At 60.8% G+C, this 18956-nt stretch overlaps 2 protein-coding genes across 29 annotated transcripts in view; one reads left to right on the forward strand and one right to left on the reverse strand.

Moving 5' to 3' along the window:
* Positions 1-12809, forward strand: part of CDK10 (cyclin dependent kinase 10) — a 27268-nt gene extending 14459 nt beyond the window's left edge. For 6 of the 28 annotated variants that reach the window (XM_030820722.1, XM_030820732.1, XM_030820738.1 and 3 more), the window contains 13 exons: positions 4193-4265; positions 5494-5565; positions 6762-6864; positions 7125-7206; positions 7595-7662; positions 8835-8887; positions 8974-9043; positions 9750-9809; positions 10143-10207; positions 10364-10521; positions 10656-10795; positions 11025-11077; positions 12059-12807. In XM_030820722.1, coding sequence (XP_030676582.1) covers positions 4193-4265; positions 5494-5565; positions 6762-6864; positions 7125-7206; positions 7595-7662; positions 8835-8887; positions 8974-9043; positions 9750-9809; positions 10143-10207; positions 10364-10521; positions 10656-10795; positions 11025-11077; positions 12059-12156 — 1095 coding nt within the window. In that variant the 3' untranslated portion in view covers positions 12157-12807. Of the gene's footprint in view, positions 1-1279; positions 1747-4000; positions 4098-4192; positions 4266-4983; positions 5352-5493; positions 5566-6761; positions 6865-7124; positions 7207-7594; positions 7663-8834; positions 8888-8973; positions 9044-9749; positions 9810-10142; positions 10224-10363; positions 10522-10655; positions 10796-11024; positions 11078-12058 lie in introns of those variants that run through there. The other 22 variants (XM_030820677.1, XM_030820713.1, XM_030820772.1 and 19 more) reach the window with 22 other exon arrangements.
* Positions 12800-17382, reverse strand: SPATA2L (spermatogenesis associated 2 like). The gene is made up of 3 exons (XM_003280631.3): positions 17302-17382; positions 16599-16902; positions 12800-14744 (listed from the first exon to the last, which is right to left on the reverse strand). Exons 2-3 carry the CDS (start codon positions 16899-16901, stop codon positions 13773-13775), a joined length of 1275 nt encoding a protein of 424 aa, XP_003280679.1. The 5' UTR covers position 16902; positions 17302-17382; the 3' UTR covers positions 12800-13772.
* Between the last annotated feature and the right edge of the window lie 1574 nt (positions 17383-18956).

An 18956-nucleotide genomic window follows, 5' to 3' on the forward strand; every position in this document is an offset into this window, starting at 1 on the left:
CCTTCAGTCTCCCGGAGTCCCCATGTCCCAAACACAGATGACGCACCCAAATGCCTGCTGAAGCCACATCCCTGGACCAAGTGACCTGACCCTCACCTGGTGGACCTTCATCTTCACCTCTCACCTGGAAGACTGTTTCACCTGGAGGACCGCCCCACCTGAAGGACTCCCTACTGGAGGACCCTCTTACCTGGGGGACCCCCTCACCTGAAGGACCCTCTCACCTGGAGGACCCTCTCACCTGGAGGACCCTCTTACCTGGAAGACCCCTCACCTGGGGGACCCTCTTACCTGGAAGACCCCTCACTTGGGGGACCCCCTCACCTGAAGGACCGTCTCACCTGGAGGACCCTCTCACCTGGAGGACCCTCTTACCTGGAAGACCCCTCACCTGGGGGACACTCTTACCTGGAAGACCCCTCACTTGGGGGACCCCCTCACCTGAAGGGCCCTCTCAGCTGGAGGACCCTCTTACCTGGAAGACCCCTCACCTGGGGGACCCTCTTACCTGGAGGACCCTCTCACCTGGAGGACCCTCTTACCTGGAAGACCCCTCAACTGGGGGACCCTCTTACCTGGAAGACCCCTCACTTTGGGGACCCCCTCACCTGAAGGACCCTCTTACCTGGAGGACTCCTTACCTGGGGGACCCCCTCACCTGGAGGACCCTCTCACCTGGAGGACCCTCTCACCTGGAGGACCCTGTCACCTGGAGGACCCTCTCACCTGGAAGACTCACCTGGAGGACCGCCCCACCTGAAGGACTCCCAAGTGGAGGACCCTCTTACCTGGGGGACCCCCTCACCTGAAGGACCCTCTCACTTGGAGGACCCTCTCACCTGGAGGACCCTCTTACCTGGAAGACCCCTCACCTGGGGGACCCCCTCACCTGAAGGACCCTCTTACCTGGGGGACCCCCTCACCTGAAGGACCCTCTCACCTGGAGGACCCACTCACCTGGAAGACCCCTCACCTGGGGGACACTCTTACCTGGAAGACCCCTCACCTGGGGGACCCTCTTAACTGCAAGACCCCTCACTTGGAGGACCCCCTCACCTGAAGGACCCTCTCACCTGGAGGACCCTCTTACCTGGGGGACCCTCTTAACTGCAAGACCCCTCACTTGGAGGACCCCCTCACCTGAAGGACCCTCTCACCTGGAGGACCCTCTTACCTGGGGGACCCTCTCACCTGGAGGACTCTCTTACCTGGAAGATCCCTCACCTGGGGACCCCCCGACCTAGAGGATCCTCTCACCTGGAGGACCCCTCACCTGGGGGACCCCCCCACCTAGAGAATCCTCTCACCTGGAGGACCCTTCCCCCCACCTGGAGGACTTCCCTACATGAAGGACTCCCACCTGGAGGACCTTCTTACCTGGGGGACCCCTCTCACCTGGAAGACCTTCATCTGGATAATCGCCGTGGCCTCCCACTACGGCGCAGCCGGGTCGGGTGCCCGGGCTTCACCCTAAAATAAGGCCCGAACTGCAGCACTCGGAGCCGGTCCCTGGAGCCAAGCGCCTAGGGCGGACCCGCGGGAGCGTCTCTTGGTAACCGTTGCTAAGGAGAGGAAGCCCGGGAAGGAGCTTTCGCGCCTGCGCCGCGGGGCCGTCCGCGTCTGCGCCTGCGCGCAAGAGAGGAGGGGCCAGCTCTCGGCATGGCGGAGCCAGATCAGGAGTCCGAGCAGATCCGTCTGAAGTGTATTCGTAAGGAGGGCTTCTTCACGGTGCCTCCGGAACACAGGGTGCGCGGGGTGCCACCCGGGAAGCTCTGCCCGCCTCGCTAACGGCACTGCTCGGCTAGGTCTGGGGAGTCTCGTGTCGCGCTGCCGCGCCGAGGCTTCCGGCACGGGCGGGAACGACAGTCCCAGAGTTCCCCGCGGCGGGGGCGGAACCCGGGGCGGGGCGGGCTCGGGACCCAGACAGCCGGTTCCCGGAGATCTGGGGGGCCGGGGCGGGCTCAGGGATGCCTCGCGCCCGCGGAGAGACGGGCCCGCGACGTGGGAAGAGCAGGCTCCGGGCTCCAGCTCTGGCACTGCTGAGTTCAGCGCCCGGGCTGGGCTTTGCAGGCTGAGCCGCGAGCCGCTTGTTTCTGGGGAGAATTTACTTGCGCGACGAGTTGAAGCTTGAAGGCTCCCGCTGGGCTTGGGCGGCATTGAGCGGGGTCCAGCGCTGCCTGGCGGCTTCACGCGAGCCCTGGGCGCGGCCCTTGCAGAGGTGCCGGTGCCTCCCTGTGCAGAGACCAGGAGGGAGCCTCGGAGCGTTGGGCGATATTGCCCAGGTGCACGGCTGGTGGGGGCGGAGAGGCCTGAACTTTGGCCGCTGGTCTGTGTTTTAACTGCTAGCTGGTGCTCTGAGAGACCAAGCCACGTGTTCAGTAAGAATCATTAACAGCTCGTGGCTGGATGACAACAGGAACCACACTTGGCTCATTGAGACGTGCAGCAAGTGCTCACCGCGCTGACAGCCCTGTGCTGGACTCTGGGGTGAAGTAGGGAGTTGGCCTTTCCTTTTTTTTTTTGGAGACAGGGTCTTGCGCTCTCTCCCAGGCTAGAATGCAGGGCGTGATGACGGCTCAGTGCATCGTCAGCCTCCTGGGCTCAAGTGATCTTCCCGCCTCGGCCTCCCAAGTGCCGGAATTACAGGCGTGAGCCGCCGTGCCCAGCCTGGCCTGGCATTTCTTTGAGTTCAGGAAGTGTGACAGGGATTTGGACACCCAGAAATAAGAAGGGTGTCGAGAAGAGCACAAGCAGAGGATGTGAGAAGGGGGATTAAGGCGGGAAAGGGAGGTTGAGACTAGGCCATCAGTGAGTGCCAGGCCAGATGCTTCTGACTCGGTCCCCAGGTGTCAGGAAGGAATCAAACTGAGGACAAATGCGGCCAGTGGCTCACACTTGTAGTCTCAGCAATCTGGGAGGCTGAGGTGGGAGGATTGCTTGAGCCCAGGTTTGAGACTGAGGGTTAAGAGAAGAGAAGCAGGGAAATGGGGGCTGTGAGGTTTCAAACCTTGCTATGTGTGCTTTTTTTTTTTTTTGAGACGGAGTCTCGCTCTGTCACCCAGGCTGGGGTGCAGTGGCGCATTCTCGCCTCACTGCAAGCTCCACCTCCCGGGTTCACGCCATCCTCCTGCCTCAGCCTCCCAAGTAGCTGGGACTACAGGCGCCCGCCACCACGCCCGGCTAATTTTTTCATATTTTTAGTAGAGACGGGGTTTCACCGTGTTAGTCAGGGTAGTCTAGATCTCCTGATCTCGTGATCCGCCCACCTCAGCCTCCTAAAGTGCTGGGATTACAGGCGTGAGCCCCTGCGCCCAGCCTACATGTGCTTCTTAGATCCATGGAGAAGGGTACAGACTACTAGTTCAGAGACCCCAAAATACAGGGCCTGAAGTAAGATGATGGCTTTTTTCACTCTCCTCTAACATTCTGGAGAGAAGCAGTTGTTTTGCACAGGTGTGCCAGGCGTTCTGGTTCCCTTTGTCTTCCCATCACTGAGGTGAGGAGAGGTGAAAGCATCCTTTCACCTGGAAGTAACACGGTCCCTTCAGCTCACATCCCAAGGCCAGATGCCACTGGGTAGCGTTTCATAACTTACAGGAGGTAGTGATACAGGGATGCTGGGACAGCAGCCTCTGCCACAGATGTATTTTTGTATGTGGGATTGAAAGGGAGTATCTAAGTGGCTGCCTCTGATATTTCTTTCAAAGCATTCGCCCAGTATCGTCACCACCTTTTCTCATCAGAAAAGCCCAAGAGGCGGGGCACGGTGGCTCACGCTTGTAATCCCAGCACTTTGGGAGGCCAAGGCGGGCAGATCACTTGAGGTCAGGAGCTCCAGACCAGCCTGGCCAACATGGTGAAACCCCGTCTCTACTAAAAATAGAAAATTAGCCGGTTGTGGTGGTACATGCCTGTAATCCCAGCTACTCAGGAGGCTGAGGCCGGAGAATCACTTGAACCCAGGAGGCGGAGGTTGCGATGAACCGAGATCTTGTCACTGCACCCAGCCTGGGCAACACAGCAAGACTCAGTCTCAATAAAAGGAAAAAAAAAAAAAGCCCAAACGTGTGGTTGCCTTTCTGTTTGGTGAGCAAGACGTGAGTGGGCTCCCTAGTACAAATTCCATTTGAAATTTCCTCAGTTGTTCCATCAGCTGCCAAATTTCCACACTGGCAACACCCTTCTCTTTCAGCTGGGACGATGCCGGAGTGTGAAGGAGTTTGAGAAGCTGAACCGCATTGGAGAGGGTACCTACGGCATTGTGTGTGAGTGGCCAAGGCCAGGACGTGTAGCCGCAGCTCGTGGCTGTGACAGAGTGTGGGATGAGATTGTCGAAGCAGCAGCCGCGTTGGGGCTGAAAGGGACTCAGACCCTGTGCTCTGAACCAGGGCAGAAACTTGTTCAGGAACTTTAATTCCTGATGTAGTTATCACAAACGTTATACCATTTCTGGATAAATGGAAGCATCCAGTTGCTAACACCCATAATGCAAATGTGTCACTGCAGAGTAGAGAGAACCGTTAGAGAAACAAAATACAGAACCTTCCAGAAGCAGCAGGAGCTGGACACGGTGCACATGTCTATAACCTCAGCAACTCTGGAGGAGTCACCTGAGCCCAGGCGTTTTTTCTTTTTGTTTGTTTTTGAGATGGGTCTTGCTCTGTTGCCCAGGCTGGAGTGCAGTGGCATAATCATAGCTCACTGCAGCCTCGACCTCCCAGGCTCAAGTGATCCTCCCACCTCAGCCTCCTGAGTATCTGGGACCACAAGAGTACATAAGCACACCCAGCTAATTTTTAAATTTTTCGTAGAGGTGGGATCTCCCTATGTTGCCCAGGCTGGTCTTGAACTTTTGGGCTCAAATGATCCTCCTGCCTCAGCCTCCTAAAGCACTGGGATTACAGGTGTGAGCCACTGCACCTGGCCAAGCCTAGGAGTTTGAGGCTGCAGTGAGCTGTGATCGCGCCACTGCACTCCAGCCTTGGCAACAGAGTGAGACCCTGTCTCAAAGAAACAAAAATACCACACACCACTGAAGCTTATAACAGCTGTGAAATTGACATAGGTCATTCTGGAAGCTGCACACATGAGCACGATGTTTTGTAGAGCCACCTTCACACAAAATAAGGTTTGCTTTTTTCTACGTAGAGTACCTTATTTGCTTTTAGGACATTACAAGAGAGCACAAAGTAGTGATCTGCATGCTAAGGAGGACATGGAGAGCCTGGAGCCACAGAACTGAGTGGCTGGAGGCCAGGGTCCAGCACAGAGCAAAGTTGGACACCCCCTGCCCAGTTCAAATGAGGAAATCTCCCAGGGAGCACGCGTCTCGGGCTGGGGTGTTGCACACAGTGAGGACTGAGTGTCACTGGGCGTGAGGTTGTCAGAGGAAAGAACGGGGACCCTGTGGCTCAGGGAGAGGCTCCCGTGCGGTGCTAGGGAGCCCACGAGGGGCATCGAGATGATGTCGTCACCGATGCATTTCCATTCCAGATCGGGCCCGGGACACCCAGACAGATGAGATTGTTGCGCTGAAGAAGGTGCGGATGGACAAGGAGAAGGATGGTGAGCAGGCAAATGGGGTGTTGGGACGTCGCACTAGGAGGAGGCAGAAGGGTGTGAGTTACCTGAAGTTTCCTCAGAGTGACTGCACGGTGGTTGTGGGGGGGGCCAGCCTCTGGGAGGGTTCTGGTGTGGCCCAGCACGTCACCCCCAGGTCCACACGCAGCCTCAGCTGTCTGCCAGGCGTGCTCTGCGGTCTCCATCCCCTGCTCTCCCTCCTGTCTGGGGAGCCCACCTCACTGCAGGCTCATCTCTTTTTTTTTTTTTTTTTTTTTTTGAGACAGAGTCTTACTCTGTCGCCCAGGCTGGAGTGCAGTGGCGCAATCTCGGCTCACTGCAAGCTCCGCCTCCCGGGTTCACGCCATTCTCCTGCCTCAGCCTCCCGAGTAGCTGGGACTACAGGCACCCACCACCAGGCCCGGCTAATTTTTTGTATTTTTAGTAGAGACGGGGTTTCACTGTGTTAGCCAGGATGGTCTCGATCTGCCCGCCTCGGCCTCCCAAAGTGCTGGGATTACAGGTGTGAGCCACCACGCCCGGCCTCACCGCAGGCTCATCTGTACTGTCCCCTCCACCCCTAGCACCTGCCGGTGCAGCCAGGGCCCTGCCATGCCCCAGATGGATGTCCACGGTGGTTAGAGAGGTGCCGATTCGTATTTGGTCAAGGAAGGGTTAAAAGTACTTATTGGGCCGGGGGCAGTGGCTCACGCCTGTAATCCCAGCACTTTGGGAGGCTGAGGCAGGCGGATCACCTGAAGTCGGGAGTTCAAGACCAGCCTGACCAACATGGAGAAACCCCCATCACTACTAAAAGTACAAAATTAGCTGGGCATGGTGGCACATGCCTGTAATCCCAGCTACTAGGGAGGCTGAGGCAGGAGAATTGCTTGAACCCGGGAGGCGGAGGTTGCGGTGAGCCGAGATGGCGCTATTGCACTCCTGCCTGGGCAACAAGAGTGAAACTCCGTCTCAAAAAAAAAAAAAAAAAGCTTATTGGGGTCGCCCTGATTCTCCCTGAGGTGGGGACACTGCAGCACCTGGTATCAGGTGTTCAGCTTATTGGGGTCGCCCCGATTCTCCCTGAGGTGGGGACACTGCAGCATCTGGTATCAGGTGTTCAGGAAGCCCAAGAGTGGCCGGGGTTGGGGCTTCCCTGCCATTATTGGGGTGGGGCTCGCTGAGGCCGCCTCCCTCCCCAGGCATCCCCATCAGCAGTTTGCGGGAGATCACGCTGCTGCTCCGCCTGCGTCATCCGAACATCGTGGAGCTGAAGGAGGTGGTTGTGGGGAACCACCTGGAGAGGTACGCGGTGTCCTGGTCTGTGCATTGGGCCCTAGGGAGCATGTATCTTGGGCTAGAGGTGTTGCACAGAACCAGGACTGAGTGTCACCGGGCATGAGGTTGTCAGAGAAGAGATGACCCCACCTCACTGCCTGGCTCAGCCCGTTGTCTGAGGGGGACACAGGTTGTCCTGCCCATGTCCCCTCCTGCAGCAGGGGAGGCTCCACTTTGAGCCCTTAGGAGAAGGCCGGAGGGTGGCATGCATTTTCTGTTTCCTCCAGCATCTTCCTGGTGATGGGTTACTGTGAGCAGGACCTGGCCAGCCTGCTGGAGAATATGCCAACACCCTTCTCGGAGGCCCAGGTGCGTGGCAGAGGGGCCTGGGGTCGGGGAATGGGCTTCATGGGCCCTTGCCGTGCACATTTATAACAAAACAGGGCACCTGGGGACTTGCAGAGTGGCTGCTGCCTCTGCCTCCACCTCCCAGTGTCTCAGCGAGCTTCAGTGAGGTGGAATTCATGTGGTGGGGGCATCTCCTGGAAGCAGGTAGCCCTGGGGCTGAGAGCCTTGTGAGGGCACTAGTTTCCTGGGCTGTTGGGAACGGGCAGCCCCAGGGCCGAGAGCCTTCTGAGGGCACTGCTTTCCTGGGCTGTTGGGACTGCTAGTCCTGCTGGCCAGTGTGGGTGTGGCAGGGCCTGGCCGGGCTTCCCTGCAGGCTCACCCTGACTGGTACCTCTGACCCTCTGCACAGGTCAAGTGCATCGTGCTGCAGGTGCTCCGGGGCCTCCAGTATCTGCACAGGAACTTCATTATCCACAGGTGGGTGACAGCTAGGTCGAGTTGGAAGCACAAATTCGGCTGAGGCCTGACTGTGCTGCCTCCTGTGGAAAGTTACTAAAAGCTCAAGGGTTCCCAGCTGCAGCAGCCTGCCCACTGCTTGTACTCCATTTGTGTTTTTTTCTAAAATAGAGAAAGAGTCTCTCTGTGTTGCCCAGGCTGGTCTCAAACACTTGGGCTCAAGTGATCCACCCACCTTGGCCTCCCAAAGTGTGGGATTACAGGTGGGAGCCACCTTGACCGGCCATGCACTCCCATTTTTAAAAGGCCCAAACATTAAGAGCATGTACGAGTTAATGAAAAAAAAATAATGAAGATACTAGGCCGGGCGCGGTGGCTCACGCTTGTAATCCCAGCACTTTGGGAGGCCGAGGCGGGCGGATCACGAAGTCACGAGATCGAGACCACGGTGAAACCCCGTCTCTACTAAAAATACAAAAAAATTAGCCGGGCGTGGTGGCGGACGCCTGCAGTCCCAGCTACGCGGGAGGCTGAGGCAGGAGAATGGCGTGAACCCAGGAGGGAGGAGTCTGCAGTGAGTCGAGATCGCGCCACTGCACTCCAGCTTGGTGAAAGAGCGAGACTCCGTCTCAAAAAGATACTAGGCCGGGCGCAGTGGCTGACGCCTGTAATCCGAGCACTTTGGGAGGCTGAGGCAGGTGGATCACGAGGTCAGGAGATCAAGACTATCCCGGCTAACACGGTGAAACCCCGTCTCTACTAAAAATACAAATAATAATAATAATAATATATATACTGAGGCCGGGAGGCGGTGGTGGCGGAGCCACTCGCCTGCGGTAGTCCTCAGGCCTACCGTCCAGCTTGGAGGCGGTCGGGGTCAGGGTCAGGAGATGAGAATGGCTAACCGGTGAAACCGTTCTACCGGGGTGGGCGGGCGCTGTAGTCCAGTACTCGGAGCTGAGGCAGGGAATGGGCCGGAGGGAGCTTGCAGTGAGCGAGATTGCCCACTGCACTCCAGCCTGGGCGACAGAGCGAGACTCCGTCTCAAAAAAAAAAAAAAAAAAAAAAAAAAGAGATACTAAAAAGCCCAAACCTGAGGAAACGTGCAGGAAGTGACGGGCATCAGTGCCGTGGGGGACACCTCAGCCCCCCTGGCCCTCTGGGAGCCACCTGCCAGTGTTTTTCTATCACAGGGACCTGAAGGTTTCCAACTTGCTCATGACTGACAAGGGTTGTGTGAAGACAGGTGGGTGCAACTTGGGCCAGGCCCTGTCCCTAGATGGCAGCTTGTCAGCCCCCACTTGGTGACACACACTCCCCTTTCTGCTGCAGCGGATTTCGGCCTGGCCCGGGCCTATGGTGTCCCAGTAAAGCCAATGACCCCCAAGGTGGTGACTCTCTGGTAAGTCCTTCTGAAGCGTGGTGGCCCCTGGGGACCAGGCCTGCCTAGTGGAGGTCTCCTTGGGGATGGCAGGCTGAAGTTGCAGTGGCCTTGGGAATGTTAAGCTATAGGGTCCGTGCACACTCATAAACGCTGGGTCTAGAACAGCCTCCAGGACACAGCAGGGCTGTCCCACAAAGTGGTGAGAGCTGGGCTCAGTGGCATCAAGGGCCTGCCTAGATGAGACACACCTCACCTTGAGAGCTGGAAACACACCATGGCTGTGAAACCATCTCTGGAGGGAAGGCTGCTTCACGGACTGAAGGACGGGCAGCTTGCATGCTTTCCCTGGTTCTTCCTCCTGGATACTTTTAGCCGAACAGGGTCATGCTTAGCCAGGGCTGAACTTCAGAGTTGGTCAGACTCAGGTCAGGACCCCAGTGTCGTGTACTCCCCATCTGAGAACGGGTTGGTGGTGGCTGGTGTGGCTGTGTGCTGAGGGTCCGTGGTCCCTGCGACTCTGAGGACACCGCTGCATGTGACAGCTCTCGCCCCCAGCAGCCGTTGCTGTGTGCACCACCTGGATTTGCAAGGCCTGGGGCAGAGGGTGGTCCAAGTTGGGACAGGTTTCCCAGCCACCACAGGCTCTCAGGGAGGCTGTGTCCTGTGGAGGCCTGGGCTGGGGGAGAGGAGCCGGCCGTATTGAGGTGGGTGCTTCTGTGTGCAGGTACCGTGCCCCTGAACTGCTGCTGGGAACCACCACACAGACCACCAGCATCGACATGTGGTGAGGAGATATGGTTACTGCTCCTGGGGCCTCAGGAAGGGCTGGGACAGGAGCTGGGTCACCTGGTCCCTGAGCTCAGCCTCAGGGGAGGGGCAGGAGTGCAGTGGGGTCTTTGCCAGCCTCCCAGTCCCAGGGAGGTGGGCCTGAGCCTGGGAACCCAGGAGGAGGTGTGAGAACTTAGCTTGCTGTTCTCAGGCCCGGAGCACAGAGGTCTGCAGGAGGCACGCCTGCCCCTGCCCTTGTCACCCTGGGAGGCATGCGGGGCCCAGGAGGGGAGCCAGTGGTCCCTGCCTGTCCTTCACAGTGTCCCTGACCCAGCGTGCCTCACGCTAGCAGGGTCAGCAGAGGTCTGGCTGCAGTGAGGTCCGCTGTTCCTGGCGCTGGCAGGGTCAGCAGACGTCTGGCTGCAGTGAGGTCCACTGTTCCTTGCACTGCCGGGGGTCAGCAGACGCCTGGCTGCAGTGAGGTCCGCTGTTTCTCGCGCTGGCGGGGGTCAGCAGACGCCTGGCTGCAGTGAGGTCCGCTGTTCCTCGCGCTGGCGGGGGTCAGCAGAGGTCTGGCTGCAGTGAGGTCCGCTGTTCTCTGCAGGGCTGTGGGCTGCATCCTGGCTGAGCTGCTGGCCCACAGGCCCCTTCTCCCCGGCACTTCCGAGATTCACCAGATCGACTTGATCGTGCAGCTGCTCGGGACGCCCAGTGAGAATATCTGGCCGGTGGGCATCCTGGGCAGACCCGCAGCCCCCGCCCGTTGCCATGCCCTCTGCACCCGCAGCCCCCGCCCGTGCCCACGCCCTGTAGCCCCTGCCCATGCCCACGCCCTCTGCGCCTCAGCTCCTGCCTCCCATAGGGTTTTTCCAAGCTGCCGCTGGTCGGCCAGTACAGCCTCCGGAAGCAGCCCTACAACAACCTGAAGCACAAGTTCCCGTGGCTGTCCGAGGCCGGGCTGCGCCTGCTGCACTTCCTGTTCATGTACGACCCTAAGAAAAGGTGCTGATCTCTGCATGGGGGGCGGGGACCCCCACCCCCCACACTGTCCAGACCGTTTCCCAGAGCCCAACCTCATGGCGGTGGAGAGGCCCCTCCCCAGGTGTAGCCCCTTGGAGTGGTTTCTGGCCACCAGGCTTCCTTTGAGAATTTGAGTCAGAGGCTGCTCAGCTGGGTGGGAGATAAGGAAGCCGGACTCAAGAGGCGCACTAACGCAGCCTGCCTCCTCCAGGGCGACGGCCGGGGACTGCCTGGAGAGCTCCTACTTCAAGGAGAAGCCCCTACGTGAGTGTGCAGGGTTCCTGACTCGCTCTGCGGGACATGGCTGGCCCCTACGTGAGTGTGCAGGGTTCCTGACTCTGCGGGGCATGGCTGGCCCCTACATGAGCGTGCAGGGTTCCTGACTCTGCGGGGCATGGCTGGCCCCTACGTGAGCGTGCAGGGTTCCTGACTCTGGGGGGGGGGGGGGGGGCGGGGCATGGCTGGCCCTACATGAGCGTGCAGGGTTCCTGACTCTGCGGGGCATGGCTGGGCCTACGTGAGTGTGCAGGGTTCCTCAGACTCGCTCTGCGGGGCACGGCTGGGCCCCTACATGAGCGTGCAGGGTTCCTGACTATGGGGGCATGGCTGGCCCCTACATGAGCGTGCAGGGTTCCTGACTCTGCGGGGCATGGCTGGCCCCTACATGAGCTGCAGGGTTCCTGACTATGCGGGGCATGGCTGGCCCCTACATGAGCGTGCAGGGTTCCTGACTCTGCGGGGCATGGCTGGCCCCTACATGAGCGTGCAGGGTTCCTGACTATGCGGGGCACGGCTGGGCCCCTACATGAGCGTGCAGGGTTCCTGACTCTGCGGGGCATGGCTGGCCCCTACATGAGCGTGCAGGGTTCCTGACTCTGCGGGGCATGGCTGGCCCCTACATGAGCGTGCAGGGTTCCTGACTATGCGGGGCATGGCTGGCCCCTACATGAGCGTGCAGGGTTCCTGACTCTGCGGGGCATGGCTGGGCCCTACGTGAGTGTGCAGGGTTCCTCAGACTCGCTCTGCAGGGGAATGGCTGGGAGCCCATTTTGCCCTGGGTGGGTGGTGAAGTGGCCTGGTGCCCTCACTGACGGCACACACTTTCTGGGGTAAGAGGACAGGGGCATGTGGAGGCACAGACAGCCCAGGGGCAGGTCCAGAGGCAGAGCTGGACTCAGACCGGGGCCTGCTCCTCCTGTCTGGGGCCCTGCCCTGCCCAACACTGAGCCACCCTTCTCCCTGCAGCCTGTGAGCCGGAGCTCATGCCGACCTTTCCCCACCACCGCAACAAGCGGGCCGCCCCGGCCACCTCCGAGGGCCAGAGCAAGCGCTGTAAACCCTGACGGTGGGCCTGGCATACACCTGTATTCCCACACCAGGTTTTCCGATCGGCGGTGTCCGTGAAGGGTGCTGTGAGCCAGGCTGACCAGGCGCCTGGGATCCAGCTCATCCCCTTGGCTGGGACCATCCTCCACTGACCCTCCCACTGTCTGCCCTGAACCCACTGCTGCCCGCAGAAAAAGGCCGGGTGACGCTGGGGGGCTCCCAGCCGTGCACCCTGGAAGGGGCAGGTCTGGCGGCTCCATCCGTGGCCGCAGGGGTCTCCCGTGGTGGTCCTCGCTGTGTTGGAAATGTGCAACCACTGCTTGGGAGGAGTGGTGGGTGCAGTCCCCCTGCTGTCTTTTGAGTTGTGGTGGACGCTGGCCTGGGATGAGTGGGCCCAGAAGACCTTCGTATCCCCTCTCAGTCGCTGTCCCGTGCATGGGTCAGCTGTGGTGACCCCAGGTGGGCCTGGCAGGACTCCAGATGAGGACAAGAGGGACAAGGTATGAGGTAGGAGCCACAACTGAGGATGCCTGGAGACCACCAGGAGAGCCCTAGGCTGGAGGCTGAGCTGCATCCCTGCTCCCCACATGGAGGACCCAACAGGAGGCCGTGGCTCTGATGCTGAGCGAAGCTATAGGCTCTTGTTGGATAAAAGCTTTCTTAACAGACATGGTTTCACCAGCGTTTAATGTGCTCTGATGTTGACTGTCCCTCTGAGTGTTCCGGGGAGGAGGCGGGTGGGGTGGAGGGTCAGGAAAGCAGGCTCAGCTTCCAGGGTCAGGGAGTTGTGGGCCCAGAGGGGCTGTCACAGTGGATGTACCCTGTCCCCTCCCTCGCCAGACCCGAGGTTAGGGCAGAGCCACCTCCTCGCCAGCCTGTGGGCTGCACCCAAGGGAAGGGAGGGCAGGGGCGTCGTTACCACTGGACGCACCAAGACCCAGCTGCCTGGGTGAGCTGCCCACAGGCCCTTCCGCCCAGCAGCAGTGACGCTCAGGGCCTTCCCAGCTGTCAGCCATTGCCCATCCCCGCGGCTCTCGTACACCTCCACATCTGGTTTGAGGTCAGGTCATTTCCTGTCTGTGGGCCCAGCTGCCGTGACACCCAAGGGGAGGGCCGGGGTCCCTAAAGCCAGGTCAGCCGTGCACCCAGCAGAGCCCTGCAGATTGGCCCCAGCAGAGCTTGGGGAGGGGGAGTTCGGTGTCACCAACAGGCCCTTGAGGACACTCGTGTGGACAATCTCTGGGACACGTGGACCCCCCAAGTCCTGAGCCCCGTACTGCAGGGAGTGGGCCAGGAGCTGAGGCCTTGGGGCACAGGGTCCTTCTCAGGGACAGGTTCAGGCACTGGCTGGAACAGGCTGGACCCCTCCACCCAACACATGTGGGCATGCGTCTGGGTGGAAATGTGGGGAAATGTGGAAAGGCTCCTGCTGGTCGGCCTAGGCCTGCTGCCCTTGGAGCCTTCCATATACAGAGTCCCACCTCCAGCAGGAGTTGGCCTGGACTCTCCAACCCCCTGCTGTGCCCAGGACTCCCCCAGGGACAAGGCACCCAGAGGCTCAGACCCCTCCCCAGCAAAGAGAAGCACCACGGGAGCTGTCTCCCAAGAGCCCTTGACCTGGGGCCCAGCTGGCCTAGGGCCGGGCCCCGGGGCTGTTGTAGAGCAGAGTGTCCATCTGTGCACGCTGTAGCCACAAGCGCCGCTGGGCGTCGCCAAGCAGCACACGCAGCGAGTGGCCCGGACGGCAGGCGGGCAGGGCTGCACAGTGGGCAGCGTGCAGCTGGCGACAGGTGTCGCAGCAGAGGGTGGGCAGGGCACCAGGGGACAGGCAGCTGTGTGCCTGGTAGCCTGGGGGCTCAGAGACAGACCTATAGGCTGAGGCTGGTACCCCCTCTGCCCGAATACGCCTCGGGCTGGCCCCTGCAGAGCTTTCAGGGGTGGCCAGGTCCCCAGGCCTACTCAGCTCACGGCGCAGAGAGAGGAAGGAAAAGGCGGAGGGTTCAGGTTCCAGCCCCTCCTCCAAGGCCCCATAGGGTGGGCTGCTGGCCTGCAGCAGCTCCTCAGCTGGGGGCTCCCAGGCCCGGCCCCCAGTGCCCCACAGTTTGGCACTCTGCTCCCAGAGTGGCGGCCTGTAGGCCAGCTCCGCCGAGGGTGAGTCAGGGCCTGGTGACGGCTCCCCATACAGGCTGGCGTCCTCCGACCCCTCGTCCTCTTGCAGGTCCCGGTATAAGTCCAGTGGGGCCCTGTAAGCAGCAGGGGAGCCTCGGGGGGGCAGGGGTGGCGGCTCCTCATCCTGGGCCAGCCGCTGCTGCAGCCAGGCCACACAGGAGGCCACGTCCCCGCTGGCACGCCGTGCCTGCAGCAGCTCCTCAGCTGGCAGCACACTGGTGCCCAGCTGGGCCAGCACCTCGCCCAGGATCTCACACTCCAGCCGGAGGGCAAAGCAGCCCAGGGCCACCTGCACCAGCTGGCAGGCGGGGGGCAGGGCAGTCACCATGAGCCGATGGCTGTCCCTGCGCACGTAGCCCATCTTCTGGAAGCTCTTCAGGAGGAGGTCATCTGAGAGCACACCCTTCAGCACGTGCACGTAGCCCCCGGAGAAGGTCTGCAAGGGAGCGGCCTGGTCAGTGGCTGCCCACCCTCCCATAGGCCAGACCCTAGGGTACGGTGGGTCCGGGATCCGCTGGCTCAGGCCTTGGCAGCTTCGGATGCTCAGACCCAACCCCAGAGACTAGGCTTATAGCCAGTCTGGGCCAGGCCCAAACATGAGAATTTCTTTTTTTTTTTTTCTGAGACAGAGTCTCGCTCTGTCATCCAGGCTGGAGTGCAGTGGCTCCATCACAGCTCACTGCAACCTATGCCTCCCAGGTTCCAGCAATTCCCCTGCCTCAGCCTCCCCAGTAGCTGGGACTACAGGTACCCACCACCACACCCGGCTAATTTTCATATTTTAGTAGAGAGGGTGTTTCACCATGTTGGCCATGCTGGTCTCGAACTCCTGACCTCAAGTAATCCGCCCGTCTTGAGCTCCCAAAGTGCTGGGATTACAGGCGTGAGCCACTGTGCCTGGCCTAGAATTTTTTTTTTTCTTTTTGAGACAGAGTCTCACTCTCACCAGGCTGGAGTACAGTGGCACAATCTTGGCTCACTGCAACCTCCACCTCCCGGGTTCAAGTGATTCTCCTCCCTCAGCCTCTTGAGTAGCTGGGATTACAGGCGTGCATCACCACGCCCGGCTAATTTTTGTATTTTTTAATAGAGACGTGGTTTCACCATGTTGGTTAGGCTGGTGTCGAACTCCTGACCTCGTGATCCGCCCACCTGGGCCTCCCAAAGTGCTGGGATTACAGGCGTGAGCCACCGCGCCCGGCCAAGGGTGAGTGCTTTCTAGCCTACAGTTAGGTGAAGGACTAAAGGAACCTCAGGACAATCACTGCGAGCGTCTCCTGACTCTAAAATTCCCTAACTCCGGGACTCCTAGCATCTAATGCCAGGACACGGCGCATGTGTGGAGCACCCAGTGCCTGCAGCACTGAGCTCGGGGCTTCGATTCATTCCTCTGGCCCCATGAACTGGACTGTTCCTTTGTCGCTGTCTCAGAGGAGGAAAGGCGCTGAGAGAGATGAGCTAACTTGGCTAAGGCCTCACGGCCAGGAGGCAGCAGAACTAGGTCGAAACCAGGGCTGCCCGGCACTGAAGCCGGTTACTCCCCCGTCCCGCCCCCCTGGGAGGCCTCAAGGGCGGGCCTGTCCGTCGTCTCTCATGAATGAAAGTCCTGTCCCCTCCGACCAGCAGGTGTCCCCGGGGAGCCGCGGAGAGACTGCCGTTGCCATGGCAGCCGGCGGAGGCGTAGCTCGCCCACGTGCCCAGTGACGTCATCGGCTTCCTACTCTTCCAAATTAGCTCAGAGCTCCCGGCGGCCCTGCCCCCCTCCTGCCGCCAGGAGCTCACCTAGAGGGACCAGGCCAGCCCTGGGCACAGCCTCCCGCCCCAGGCCGAGGAGTTCACTAGGTCTGAGCCCAGCCCTGAGACTTCACAGGGATGCGCCCATCTGCAGTCCTCCCAGCCTCGGCGGTCTCTGTAAATAGGATTGGCCCATATCCTGGAGGAATTAGGATGACCATGGGAACTCAAGTACCTTCTGTGCCCCACCCCGTCCTAAGATTTCCATGGCAAGTGGGGCCGCGAGGCCTCTTAGGGAAGACACTGACGCAAGCTCTCAGGGCAGGACCCCGTAGACAGTACCCAATCCTGCCCTCGCCCACCCCATGTTCTCAGCCCTAGGAGTGGGTGCCCCCACACGCCCACGACCCCTCAGCGCTCGGAGCCTTGAGAAGCCCACCGGGCACTGAGGACGCTTGAAGCCCCTCTCTCCCGAAAGGCGTGGTCCTCCATGATCGACGGCCCCACGACCCGCATGCCAGGACGAGGGGCGCGCTCCTCCTGGCCTGGCGCCTACCTTGATGGTGGTGAACTCCTTCCTCCAGGGCAGCAGGTACAGGTGCACCGCGGCGAGCTCCAGCAGCTCGAAGGCGCGGGCCAGGCCGCGTAGCGCGGGCGCCAGGTCGGCGCGGCCCCACAGCCCGTCGGTGAGCAGCGCCAGCGCGTCGTCCTGCAGCGCCCCGTGTAGGTCGAAGTCCTCCACCAGGATCTGCCAGAGCACCGCGCGCAGCGAGGGGTCCCCGCACACGCCCGCGCGGCCCCGTCGCAGCTCGCGCTCCAGGCACAGGCGGTAGTCCTCGGACAGCGAGCTGCTGCCCATCCTGCGGGGGGCGGGGGGCGGGGGGCGGGGAGATCAGGGACCTAAGGGCGCGCCCAGCCAGCCGCGCTCTCCCCGAGCCCCCACCCAGCGTCCCCAGGAGCCCTCGAGCCTGGAGACCCCGTCCCCAGCGGCTGGGCGCCCCCGGTATCTTCGGCACCCCCTACCCTGGAGACCTCGTCCCATCAGCGGCCCGCCCACCCAGAGACCCAGGCCCCTCCAGCTGAGCGCCCCCGCACCTCCAGCTCCCCCTCCAGCCTGGGTACCTCGGCCTTCCAGGGGCGCCCCCGGTTATCGACCGCACCCTTCTCTAGAGACGCGCTTCCGCCCACTGAGCCCTCTCCCGACCAGAGCCCCTTCGCCCGGCAGATGGAGCTGCGGACCCCGCGGGTGACGGCGCTACCTGTCTGCCCCCAGCTGTCTCCGGCCGCCGCCGATCAGTTCGGGCCTCCCCGCGCGCCGCGCGCTTCCGCCGGGAGTCGGCTCCGCCCGGGATACGCGGCCGTGACGCTGGGGGCGGGGCTCGGCGCAGGCCCCGCCTCCGAATAAATTAGGAGGGGCGGGGCCTGGTGAAAGGGGAGGAGGAGGTGTCCAGCCTGGCCGAGCACCTGTGCGAGGCACCCCGCGAGCCTCCTGTCACCGCGTCGCCCGTCTCCTCACGGGACCGGTATCATTCACGACGCCCCTGGGCCGAGGGCTGCGGGCTCATGGCAGGCGCTCAGTGAACGCTGTGCCTGGGCCGCTCCTCCCCACGAGACAGGGACCCAGCCCCAGGCGCCCCGGCCGCGAGGAAACAGGTGCGCGGGGTCGTCCTCTGTGGGGTGGGGCCACCGGCATTACCTGGTGGGGATTGGCCGGACCCGGGGACGGGCCTCCCCTGTGGGGCGGGGCCATCCCCTTGCGGGAGGGGCTCGTGGCGCGGAAGGTGGGCGCAAGGACAAGCCTTTCAGCCTCGTCTGAAACAGCAGCTTCAGGTGGATGCGGGGACCTCAGATTCGTTTTTGCTGGCTCTGCTTCCCGGCCTCCTGCACTTGCCATCTGCAGGCCTTGAGACCATCGTCTGGGCGGGTCTCTGAGGCAGGGCGAAGCTGCCCCCTCTCTAGGCTAAAAGCTGATCTGGGCCACGGATCCATCCAGGCTAAATCTGGGCCACGACTTCCCGGGGACGTTGTCTTCGCTTGGGTTCCTCTGTTCTGTGCTAAAGCCACTTTCTCGCATTGCCCAGAAGTAGAGGAGGATGAGGGAGACCCTTGGAGGTCCCAGCCGAAACCCACCCCTACGCCACACCCCCGCTTTGGGCAGGCTCTGCTCCTTCACGTCTGTGTCCCTCACTTCTCCAGGCCACCAAAACCAAGGCCCAAGTTTGTTGAAACTTTCCCTGGGCCTGGGCGACAAGGCCTCCGCTTTTTCTTAGAATTTTTACCTGGCAGTTCCCTGCTGGCATCTTAGAAATAGTGTGATCATGGCCGGGCGCGGTGGCGCACGCCTGTGATCCCAGCACTTTGAGAGGCCAAGGCGGGCAGATCACCTGAGGTCAGGAGTTCAAGACCAGCTTGGCCAACATGGTGAAACCCCGTCTCTATTAAAAATACAAAAATTAGCCGGGCATGGTGGCACATGTCTGTAAGCCCAGCTACTTGAGAGGCTGAGGCAGGAGAATTACTTGAACCTGGGAGGCAGAGGTTGCGGTTGCAGTGAGCTAAGATCATGCCACTGCCCTCCAGCCTGGGCGACAGAGCAAGCTCTCCTCCCATGGGCCTGGGTGGGTTTTTGCACCTGCCTCAATCCATGGAATAGAACTGATGTGGAATGAATTCCAAGGCTAAATCATAAACATGCCATACCTCGGCCTTGTCTTGAGATCCTTGGCCTCTGATATGGTTTGGCTCTGTGTCCACACCCAAAATCTCATCTTGAATTGTAATCCCACAGGGTCGGGGCAGGACCAGGTGGAGATAATTCAATCATGGGGGCCGCTTCCTCCATGCTGTTCTCGTGATAGTGAATTCCACGAGATCTGATGGTTTTATAAGGGGTTCTCCCCTTTGCTCAGTGCTT

Source organism: Nomascus leucogenys, chromosome 2 (genome assembly GCF_006542625.1).
Source record: "Nomascus leucogenys isolate Asia chromosome 2, Asia_NLE_v1, whole genome shotgun sequence".
NCBI classification, from domain to species: Eukaryota; Metazoa; Chordata; class Mammalia; order Primates; family Hylobatidae; genus Nomascus; species Nomascus leucogenys.